The sequence below is a fragment of the Magnolia sinica genome, chromosome 9 (assembly GCF_029962835.1).
Source record: "Magnolia sinica isolate HGM2019 chromosome 9, MsV1, whole genome shotgun sequence".
Classification (NCBI taxonomy): Eukaryota; Viridiplantae; Streptophyta; class Magnoliopsida; order Magnoliales; family Magnoliaceae; genus Magnolia; species Magnolia sinica.
In genome coordinates, this window is record NC_080581.1 from 90,326,144 (window position 1) to 90,338,746 (window position 12,603).

Sequence of the window (12,603 nt, forward strand, 5' to 3'; positions counted from 1 at the left end):
CATGCCTTCTATCTATTTTTATAGATCATTTCACAGTATGAAAAAAAAAAATGAGATATATCTAAATCTCAAGTGGATCACATTAAAGGAAACATTGTTGAATAAACGTTGACCATTGAAAACGTCTCGGGCTTAAAAGTTTTGGATCTAGCTGATGATATTTATTTTTTCCATTCATCTGGGTCTTTATGACCTAATCAAAAGATTGGATGTCAAATAAACAGTACAGGGGACCTTAGAAGGATTTTAAAATTTTAATGGTAGATATCCAATTATTATTGTTTTCTTGTCATGTGGTTCACCTAAGATTTAGGTACCTATCATTTTTTTTATGAATCCATAAAATATTATGTAAAAATGTATGAACGGAATGGATGAAACACATACATCATGGTGGGGCCCACAAAGCACCGACTAAGGAGCAACCAATCTGTCCCTCGAACGAACTACCCAGCCTAAGGCAAGTGTAGACTGTGTAGTTGGTGTGTGGTTTACATCCGACGAAAGGATGGTTTTAGCGGGAAAAACGGTAAATGCTACTCGACATTCACACATGCCAATCGGGCACGTGTATGCAAGCAGATGGGCCTGATCATCATCTGAGTCCAAGTCAAGTTTACGGTCTACTATTTTTAGGCTTCGGGTCGGGTCTGGTCGGTTTGGGCCGGATCCTTTCGGTTCGGGTATCCGGGTCGGATCTGTCCGGATCAACCTCTATCCGAACCTGACCCGAAATACTATCGGATCTGGGTTGACAGACTCGATCAGGCTGATCTAAGCCGTCGGTTCTGTTCGGAACGGTACCGAGTCGGGTCGGATCCACCGGATCGGGTTCAAAATGCCCACCTCTAGCGGAGACCCAATTTGAGGACAAAAATACCCCTCGTTTTTCACTGCATTGCTTTCACTGCCCTTTCCACTGCTACTTTTACTGCTGTTTCTTTCACCTCCTTTCCTCACTCTGTTTCCAGTAAGAAAGACAAAAAACTCATTTTCTGGGGCCCCCTTCCTTATCAGCATTGGATTGCATCCTCCCTGTACATCAACATTTTGTCTTCTTTTGAAAATGGTCGGTCTAGTGAAGAAAGCACACACCACAGGTATATTTTAAACTCAGTTGGGCTCACATTGAATGTATGTAGTATATCCATGCCGTCCATCCATTTTTCCATCTAATTTAAGGGGTTGAGCCCCAAATTAAAGCATATCAAAAGATCAAGTGGATCATACCATGAGAAACAGTGGAGATAATGATTTCCACCGTTGAAACCATAGTAGGCCCAACAGTGATGTTTGTTTGTTATCAAACCTGTTCATAAGATCATGTAGTCATGTATTAATAGAAAGCACAATTATAAGCTTGATCCAAAACCTCTGTTGCCCCTAAGAAATGATCAATAGTAGAAGTTCAATTCAAAATTTTCATGTGGTGTGGTCCATTTGAACATTGGATATGTTTAGATTTTTGGACTCAAGCCATGAAATTATCTGTTAAGTTTGCCCTGCTGATTTTCTAATTTGCCCCGCTGATTTTCTAATTTGCCCCATTGAATTTCATATTTCCCCTGCTGAATTTCATGTCTCCCCCGCTGAATTTCATGTTTGCCCCGCTCAATTTCTAGTTTGCTTCGCTCAATTTCATGTTTACCCCACTCAATTTTCAGTTTGCCTCTCTGATTTTCTAGTTTCCCCCGCTGAATTTCTAGTTTGCCCTACTCAATTTCATACTTGCCTTGCTCAAATTCCAGTTTGCCCCGCTCAATATCCAGTTTGCCCTGCTCAATTTCATCTTTGCCCCCCGCTGAATTTCATGTTTGCCTCGCTCAATTTCAAATTTCAGTTTGCCCCACTCAATTTCATGTTTGCCCCGCTCAAATTTCAATTTGCCCCGCTCAATTTGATGCTTGCCCTTCTTAAATATCAGTTTGCCCCGCTCAATTTCATGTTTGCCCGCTCAATTTCATGCTTGCCCGCTCAATTTTCAGTTTGTCCAGCTGAATTTCATGCTTGCCCTGCTCAACTTTCAGTTTGCCCCGCTTAATTTTATGTTTGCCCGCTCAATTTCATGTTTACCCCGCTGAAGAGATTCTCAAAGAGAAAATAACCAAGCTGCCCTCTTAGGCTGCCTCTGGCGATGGAATTTGGTTAGTAGAGAAGGATAAGCTCTTTATAACAGATGACCTAAAACTGAAGAAAATTGTATGAGGTTTACAGTTATCTTGGAGTGCAGAAAATTTTCAAGTCTTGGTGGCTTTTCAATCCGAGTTCTTTCTCTAATCACGATAGCTTTTGGAGGGTTGATCCGAGGGATGAGTTGATTGCAAAAGGGCTAATTAAAACTATATTGAGTTATCTTGCTAATCCTCAGATCATTATGCCAGTAAAAGAAAGGCACAAGGCTGCATTCCTTTGGCCTTTGGTTTTAAAGGTTGGTGTTCAACCGAAAACCCACTCAATTTCAGTTTGCCCCATTGAATTTGATGTACGCTCCACTCAATTTCATGCTAGGCTCGCTCTATTTTCAGTTTTCCTCGCTCCCTCTCATTCTAGGCCTGTTCAATTTTCAGTTTTCTTTGCCCCATCTCATGATAGGCTCGCTCAATTTTCAGTTCTCCTCGCTCCCTCTCATGTTAGGGTCGCTCTATTTTCAGTTTTCCTTGCTCCCTCTCATGCTAGGCTCGCTCAATTTTCATTTTACCTCGCTCAATTTCAGGCTACTTAGATAATATTGATAGTATATGATCCTCTCTAAGATAATAGATCCTTGTTGCATCATAAAAGCATGAATGGTCACTAAGATACCCACAAAATAATTTCTATGTACTATAAATTCTTTTCATTTGGCTTGACGTATCCCTTCTTTCACTTAGAATAAAATTGTTGTCTTTCATTAGATATTGGAGATTGGATTGACAAACACAATAACCACGGCTCGAAACACATCAACCAAAGAGAACTCTTCTTAAAGGCTAGCTTGAAATGATGTTTACTTGTCACTAACATGTGCTGGTGTAAGGTATTTGGCTTTTAGGGCCTGTTTGGATACCCCGAAAGGCTAGATGAAGAGACCACACAGATATCATCTTGATCCAAAGCTTTTGTGGCCCACAAGAAGTTTTTAATGGTCAATCACTGCTGTTAGCTATAGTATGGTCCATCTGGGGTTTGGAATTGCTTCATTTTTGGAATAATGCCCCAAAATGAGCTTTCAATACGGATGGACGGCATGTATGCAGTCACATACATCACAGTTGGCCCTACAGTCAGGGTCCCACCATCTCGGGGGATTCGGCGTATCACCTAATCCGCTCCCGTGATTGTTGCAGTCGGGGACATTTTTTTCTTTTCTTTTCTTTTCTCTTTGGTTCCCTGATCTGGGCCTTGTTTTTCTGTTTCCAGAGCTGAGGTTCCTTTTTTCTGTTCTGTGGGCCCATTTTGTTTCGGTGCTGTGATTGCTGGTCAGTCTCTCTCTCCATTCGGGTGGAGCTTTTGATGTTCTTATTTATTTATTTATTTATATTATTGCTCTTGTTGATGTACAGCTTAAAACTCTGGTGTCGCCCTCATTGATGAATGGCTTATACTTTCTCGTCAATAGAGATAGGCGCGATGTGCTGCCAACTTTCTAGAAAGGACCAGGTTTGCTGGTCTCGGACGCTAGTGCACCGTGGTTTGCATTTATGTAGAGAAATGTTTCAGTGCTCTCGTAGCACAATAAGTTACAGTGCTCTCTATTGCATTTGAGCGCTTAGGCAGTCCATTCCATTGATCTAGACATTCATTGGGTCCCACTCATCTTTCATGGGCTACCAGGAAAACATGCAGTTTCTAATAAATATTAGCCATTCGATCAATGGACTTAAACATGGACGGTAAAGATCATTTACACAAAAATTAGTCTAATCAATAATTTTATCCATCTATTTGTCAGGGATCATCAGGATTGCTATGATCCTAAAGAATCAATTTCTTTTAGGCGATCGTAACCATCTCATCCATGGTTTGGAAAAAGATGGTTATAAAAAATAAATCCAATTTAGGGATGGATGAGATCAACCGATTTGTATTTTTTCACTGTAGCCCATAAAATGTGTTCTGAACTCAAATGGACGGTTCGGATCAGCCGATTGACTGTCCACATGAACTTTTGCAACTAGGCGCACTATAGCTTATGGTGTTCCAGAGCACGAGCACCGGAACATTTCTTTTCAAAGCATGTTGGGGAGATCTCCGTCCGTCTGACTGGGCGCGGATTAGTTACTGACGGCTTCAGTAGCTATCTCGATATTGAAGTGACGTCACCAAATATTGTGTGCCTCAGTATGTGTTGTATCCACACCATCCGTTCATTTAGAAAAATTATTTTAAGGCATGAGCCAAAGAATAAGGCAGATCCGAAGCTCAAATGAATCCCAACACAGAAAATAGTGAAGATTGAAAACTTATCATTAAAAACTTCTTTGGGGCCATTGAAGATTTAGATCAACTGATATGTGTTTTCCCTTCGCCCATGCGTACGTGAACTTATGAACAGGTTGAATCTCAAATAAATACTTAGGTGAGCCCTGGGAAGGTTTCAATGGTGCGCATCACTGCCCCACTTATTTCTGTAATGGATCCACTCGACCTTTGGATCTACTTCATTTTTTGACTAATGTCCTAAAATGATCTCGTCAAATGGATGGACGGTGTGGATATAACACTTACATCATGGTGGGGCCACAGAACTTGGTGACAGACTTCAGTAGCCAGATAGCTACTGAAGCCGTCAGTAGCTAACCGCGTCCTGTATCCGGGATTCTATATCTAGTCGGTCTCGCTCAAGTGGATTCTAGTACACAGAGAGAGAGAGAGAGGGAGAGCACCATGTGCACGTTAGAGAAGCGCGGCCACGTTTTCGTCCTTACCCTAACCGGGGACGGCGAGCACCGCCTCAACCCCACCCTCATCGACGCCATCCAAGACGCCTTGCGCCGAGTCCGAGCCGACCCCACCCCCGGCTCCGCCCTTGTCACAACCGCCAAGGGTAAGTTCTTCTCCAACGGTTTCGATCTCAACTGGGCCAAAGCCGGTGGATCCGCTTCCCAAGAACGGGTCCACCAGATGAGCTCGAAATTCGAACAGATCGTGGCCGATCTGATGTCGCTTCCGATGCCAACCGTCGCAGCAGTTACGGGCCACGCCTCCGCAGCTGGCTGCATGCTGGCGCTGAGCCACGACTACGTCTACATGAGAAAAGACAGGGGCTTTCTTTATATGAGCGAACTCGATATTGGCCTTCCCTTCCCCGATTATTTCATGGCCATGCTGAGGTCGAAGATCGCTGCCCCGAGGGCTCGGCGCGACGTGGTTCTTAGGGCCGCGAAGATCAAGGCGGAAGAGGCCGTCGAGATGGGGATTATCGATGAGGCGCACAGTAGCCCCGGTGAGACGGTGGAGGCTGCGATGCGCCGTGCGGAGGAGCTGGCAGGGAGAAAGTGGGACGGCGAGGTGTACGCTTCGATAAGGAAAGCGACATTTTCGGAGATTTCGGGAGTGCTGGGGCTGGTGAAGAAGTTAGATATAGCTTCGCGCCTCTGATGCGCGGTAGATCGGGAGATGTATTGACCGTTCATCAGGTGGGTCCTTTCTCTGTAGGGCATAGGATGACGTACGCTACAGTGGACCCACCTGATGTCGCACCATCCATCCCATCCATCAGACGCATCACCTCGGTTTCCTTCAAAACGGCCTATAACTCAGCCCGATCCAAAGCTCAGGTGGGCCACAGAAAGGGTAGGAGAGGACGCCCACTTACGAAACTATCTGATTTTATCCGGACCACTCATTTATTCCAGATGAAGGGTTGAACCGCCTATCCGCCCCTCACGCAAATCAATGGTGAGCTCAACTTATTTTATTTGAAGCTAATTTGAGTTTTGGATCTAGCTGGTCTTATCTTATCTATAACAACTTGCGGTGACGCATCTGATGACGTGTTTGGATTGTGTGAAAATAAAAATCACATGGCCGATTCTGTAAAAATATAAATGACATGGCCCACATCTGCCCAGTGTCATGGTAGGTCTACTACTCTATTCATTAGGGCTTATTCCGTTTTTAAAAAATGATCCTCTGTCAAACTGTTGAATGATGATAAGCTGTCAGTTGGAAGTTTCCTGAAATTGTCTGTGTCGTATAAGTAATTCAAAATTTCAGATTGTGGGTCACAGATTAGATGCATCGTGACCCTACATTTACGTTGTTTCGATTATCTGACGAAGAGATTTGGCCCTCATTTATTGGACGCTTAAAATTGAATAACATCAGAGGTGTCCACGAATCACATGTTAGGATTGTTAAACCAATTTTATTTTGGGACTGAGCTAGCGGAAATGGGCTCTACAATTTGATCCGTTTTAATTTCAATTAATACATGAAAGTCGTATAATTTCTGAGCGACTCTGTACCGAGCTTCATACGCTGGCAGACTGTCAAATAATTCCCTTCAATCCATTTTCAGCTGGACGGCCGTTTTAGGTAACGGTCTTTATTCAAATTACCATCAAGCGCCGAATAGGAAAATTTTGACCTTATGCCATAGTGGGATTTCACCACCCCTAGGCTTCGAACTCAAGATCTTGTGTTGAAACTCCTAAGAGTCTACCACTCGGGCAAGGACTGGAACCCAGAAAACATCACTTGAGCTAGGCAGGTTCAATGGTGGACATCATCGTCCTCACTGTTTTCTATTGTGTAGTCCACTTGAGCTTTGAATCTCCTTACTTTTAGGCTCATGCCTTAAAATGATATGGCAAAATGGGTGGACAGTATGGATAAAATACCAACATCATGGTGGTCCACAAAGCTTTGACACCAGCTAGCTAGCTCTTGAACTGTGATAGCTCAGTCACTTGCACTCTGAAATTGCACATGTGGCTTTCATGGCAAAAAGCAAGCGGTCAAGATCGTCAGGCCAAGTGTGGAATGCCCGTAGCTCCAAAATCAGATTGATTGAAATTATCCTAATCATCTTTTAAAATAGGCTGTGTTTGTATCGGTATGGTTCACCACCGGTACAGGGTTAAATCCCAACAGATGGGCGTAGTTTTTGACAAGCGCGGATTAAAGTACTGAGTTATGAAAGTATGTTCAAATGCCAGAACTTCTCTCAAAAGGGTGTTTAAGCATCAAATAATCTTTTGAGAGCGAGTCCAAGTGGGACATAATCCTTGGTCCTAACCTCTCGTTAATAGATATTTATTTGTTAAAGATGGCCTGTTAAGTATTTTTTATTTCGACTGTTCCCTAGATATACATCAATCTTCCAGTTATGAAGTAATTCAGTAAAAAATTTAGCTAGTGCTCCATCCAAGGTGGGCACAGCAGCATTCACGATTTAATGTTAGTTTTATATATGCCATGTTTATATTTTCTTATTGCATGCTTATGATACAATATTACACTCAACCAGAGTATTATGTTCTGCATAACCATCTTCGCATTAGGTGCGGAACCAACCTTAAGAGTGAAGCAAACAAGTAAATAGAAAAATAAAAAAGATGAGCAATCACAAAAAAAAAAAACAACAATTTACATGAAAAAACACTCGTGGCAACCACATTACAAAACAACAAAATCCACTATTAAAACAAAGTTATAAGAGATGAAAACAACTTAAAAAACCCTAGCTTCCATTCTTCCAAAGCCTAGAAACGTTTTTCCCTCTTATAATTACCCTAATTGCATATTAACAAGTCTTTATATAGTGTTACATATGAATTAGGAAACAAGTCGCGCAAAATTGCAAACTTACGCATTTTATCAGTAGGACCTTCAACAGGATTGACAACCATCGACGGCATGACCATAGGATCTAAGCCATCCTCGATAAGATCGAAGAATGCCACAAAATTGTCCAGCGAGTAAATTAGGATTTTGGGGATTTTCTCAATAGGATCGAGCCATTGTTTGATTCAATCGAAGATCCCTATTTCAGCATATATTAAAGGCACATATTTTCAATAATCTCCACCATGGCATTAATCTCCATACTCCACTGCTCCACTACTCTGAACTTCATTCTCCATCTCTAATCGTCTTTGTTGAGGCAAAAATCTGGATCGCCCTCTTTCGACCTTCGACCACCTACACAAGAGGTAAACAAAGGAGACCCAGGCTACAGTAGGGGAACCTTCGATGCCAAAGTCTAGCTAGGAATCTAGGTTTGATAGCGTAGATGAGTTTTAGGCGAGAGATTTTGCGTACTTGTCTTTATCAGTGATTCCTATATTTATAGTGTTTGTAGGGCCGCATGGCCCATGATTTTGTGCACTATCTCAGCTGTTAGGCAAGATATGCATTAGTGGTGAACATTGGCGGTTACCCTAGAATCGTGCGTCATGTGGTTACTTTCGTGGTGCGTTACTGGGAGAGGGTCTTGCATTAAGCTAATTTGGTTGAGCTCCCTTGGTTGAACGAAGACGATCCGAGCCGAGCTCATCTGAGCCGGGCTCTGTCGAGCGGCCGGGGACAACTCGGACCGAGCTTATCAAATTCGAGCTCTATTGCTTGGTCGAAGATGAACCGAGCTGACCCAATCACGACTAAATTAGTCCGAACTATGGCTCGGACTTGATCTCTTGTTGGATCTAGCTGTTCTCGATGGCCCCTTAGCCTTGTCAGGTCATCTAGTTTCTGGTGAGTGCGAGCAAACAGGAACTTGAGGCCACATCCTGCTGAGGGCTATGTTCGTGGGAGCGGGCATCAACTTCATGCCAATGTTCTTAGGTGAAGTGTTTCAGGGACAAACGTTCGTCGGGTCGAGCTGACCTTGAAGGTGGTCGGGCTGAGCTGTCCTTGAAGTTGGTCAGGCCGAGTTATCCTTGAAGGTGATTGGACTATATTTTCTCATAACAGTCTTCACAATAGTAACACCATTGTCAACTTTCATGCTCACTCCATCTTCATTCCAATCTTTATCGAGCCTAGAAAAATTGAGCAAAACCTGAAATTCTCTACAAGAAACACTTTTGTAAGCATGTCGATTAGATTTTCACTTGTGTAAATATTTTTAAGAGTAACACTGTCTTCATCTAGCATCTGCCATATGAAATAATGACACATTTCATTTTACTTGGTCCACATGTGATAAACAGAGTTCTTTGCCAGGTTGATAGCGCTCTTGTTGTCATAGTGCACTAACACAACTTCACGGTGAAGCCCCAACTCATTCATCATTCCCCTCAATCAGACTACCTCCTTGAATGCTTCTGTCATCACCATATACTTAGCTTCAGTTGTGGAAATAACAACCATAGATTGAAGCTTCGACATCCAATTGATCACTCCACCTACTCACATGAAGGAGTATCGCATAATCAGTCGTACCTCATATGTATATGTAATGAAGTAACTATTTCAAATGCCTCCAGTATTGCTTGTTGGGGTTTGACATGTATCTACTTATAACAACCACTACATGTGAAATATCATGTCTAGTACAAATAGGCTGTACATGAACCGAGTTAGCTCGGTTAACTTACTCGACTTGACTAAAAAAAGCTCGATTTGACTCGGTTCGAAACTGAGTTCGAGCCAAGTCAAGCTGATTTTTTGAGCTCGAAAAAATTTTGAGTCGAGTTCGAGCTTGCCTAAGCTCGACTCAACTCTGATCGAACCCTAACTCAAATCGAACTCGGATCAAACCAGTTCGGTGACTCGGTTATTTTGATATTGTTGTTGCTCAACAAGTGTTTGATGAAATGACTCAATGAAGTGTTGGCTAGTGGCGAGGAAGGTATGTATATGAAACAAATACCCTTTTATCTTGAATTTTATGTTGCCTATTGAGTGTTTGATGAAATACATGTAAACCAATGTCGTTGCTTTAGATTTCGTAAGAAACTGAAGGCATACTCCATGTGTTTAAGAAAATGCTGCAGAGGCTCGATCTTGGCTCAAACTCAGCTCGAATTGGCCTGAGCTGCTGACCGAATCAAGCTAAGTTGGCTAGTCAAGCTCGAGAACCGAGCCAAAGCGAGTTCAAGATCTGGTCAATTAGTGGCCGAGTCGAGTCAAGCTCGGTTTGACTCGTGGTAAGTACAGACCATGTCGTACATCAGACTGCCAACTACGCTCAAGTAGGGCACACGAGATATGTGCTTCTTTTCCTTATCTATAATAGGACATTATTTTGAAGAAAGATGAAAGGGAGCAACGTGGGAAGTGCTAACTGATTTTTCCTTATCAAGTCTATACTCGACCAAGACTTTCTCAAGGTATTATTGTAACATTCCGCACCTCTAGTACACAAGTGTTACCATTTAAACTCGTATCAGTGAATTTCAAACTTAATTAATAAATAATTTGAATTCGACTCATACAGGAAGGGGCCTCCACTCATCATTGAAACCGTCCATCAGAGACCCTAGGAGTTAAGAAAGACCCTACACCAGCCACAAGGGTAAGCCTAACTGACCATCTCAAGTAGAGTAGATTTTAAATCATCTAGTCGTAGAATAACAAGACACTCACTAACAACTTTAACTATCGAATCACCAACTTAGGATCCACCACTTCCTACGAGTTTAACCTTGCCATTGAATTCTAGGTCCAACCACAGACCCCTCAAGGGATGGGAGTGTATGAGCTTGGGTAGGTGGCCCACACCGACGATCTTGATCAGAGACAAGATCCCACAAACGGGTAGGCAGACAAACGTACATCCCTATATGGTGATGGGGCTATTGGAAGTGGCCATGAGGGAAATAATTGGGCCTAAGCACACCAACGGCCCTTGGAACCATTTTCAACCATCCATGTTCGAATCCAGAATGATCTCACCCTTGGACCAGTTAAAAACCCATGGTCAATTGATGAATGGCCCACCCGGACTTTGGGTCAGCCTGATCAACGGTCTAAGATCCTAAAGTAGAGCTCCCTAAATGAATGGACGGAGTGGATTTAACACAAACATCACTGTGGCCCCATGCACCCAACGCGTGTGCACCAGCGATGTGCCCCCACCGTGCACCAAACCTGGTATCGGGTCAAACGATGTTTAACCCGATGAAACTTGTAAAAGAGAGAGTTTTCTCTTGCCCGGCTTACTGCCAACCAAAAATTCAAAACGGACAATCCCGTCCACCCAAGCTGAGGCCCACCATGGTAATCCGAACTGATCATCATGATTGGGAGATGGATCCGACCAAGGCCGTCCGTCAGCGTGCCCCTATGCACTCGAATGTGGGCGTGGACATGGTCACTACAGGTGGGGTCATGATTCCCTTACTGAAATGAGACTATCCTCTTCACTGTCACCTGGAAATCCACGTCGGCTTCCCTCCTTTCATCCTGGTCGTTCGTCCAGAGGCTTATCCACGCCCTTCTCCTGTTGCCAAAAACGGGTAGGCAGCCGCCTGCACTAAGAAAAAAGAATTGAGACAGTGCCACTTTTAGCAAGGGCAGCTGGCTCGATTTGAGCCCTCCCTGGGCCACGTGGACGAGCTCCGACCGTCCCTTCTAGGGCAGCACGGTCTGTGAGCAGATATCTTCTCGTCTCATGAGAAGATAACGAGATGAGGATTATCTCGTGAGAAGTTCTGAAACGCGGATGAAGGGCCCAAAAAGTGGGCCCCATGATGATCAGCAGTCCCATCTGGTCCGTTTAAACGAACCAGATCTTGCTGAAATACTGTAAACGGAGATTGGCCATTGACGGCCATATCGTCTTCTCTGTTAACTCATTTGACCCATTCCAACGAGATGGACCCCACAATAGATAAAAATTTACTTTTTTGGTGGGCCGGCACAGCTGGATCACATCCCCTGGATCAAATGGGTCCCATGCATGCAAGATTCACGAGATTGGCCATGGGAAGGTCCATCTCTTCTCAACTGTTGGATGGGCCCTTCCCTTGCCTATAAGAACCATTGGCTGCTCTTGGGATTCGCACTAGAGAGTGAGAGAGAGAGAGAGAGAGAAGGAGAGGAAATAGGGGGGAGAGAGAGAGAGAGTTGTGGGTGCCGCACTGAACTCCGAGTCAGCTCGACTCGGTCCGTTCTCAACTCACTCATGTATGACGAGTTGCTCCTCCACCGAGTCTTGGGATCTGGATCGACCCTCACGCTAACTCAGGAAAAGAACCCTGTAGCTAGGGCTCTCCCAACGCTCATCCCTACTCATTTGTGAGATCAACACACGCAAAGAAGGAAAGGAAGGGAGAAACTCACCATCAACTCATTTCGCCGAAGCTCGGCAAAGTTGTCAAGCACGGTGTGAGGTGACTTGTAAGTCGACTTTGGCTCTTGCGAGTTTGTTAACCAATACGTAATCCTAATAATAACTAATGTCTCAAGAAAAGTGTATCCAAGCCATCATAGCTAGCTCACGCCACTGAAATGACTTGAAGAAACACTTAGAGTAGTCCGGTAACGTGGAGAGATTCTCTATTTTAGGGTAAGACCGAAGAGGTCACATCCAAAGCTCTGACCCCACTATAGAAAATGTTGTAGAGTAACACCACCATTAAAACTTCTAACGGACAGCGCTTTATATCGCCTCGACATTTGTGTTTTCCCTTCTTTAATGTCTCCCGCTTAACTTTTCAACAAGCTGATTTC

The 12,603-nt window shown here is 43.6% G+C and overlaps 1 protein-coding gene across 1 annotated transcript; it reads left to right on the forward strand.

Annotated features, from left to right (window-relative positions):
* Nucleotides 1-4,846: 4,846 nt before the first annotated feature.
* LOC131256539 (enoyl-CoA delta isomerase 2, peroxisomal-like) lies at nt 4,847-6,305 on the forward strand. The gene has a single exon (XM_058257393.1). The coding sequence runs from the start codon at nt 4,867-4,869 to the stop codon at nt 5,578-5,580; it is 714 nt and encodes a 237-aa protein (XP_058113376.1). The 5' UTR covers nt 4,847-4,866; the 3' UTR covers nt 5,581-6,305.
* Nucleotides 6,306-12,603: the final 6,298 nt, after the last annotated feature.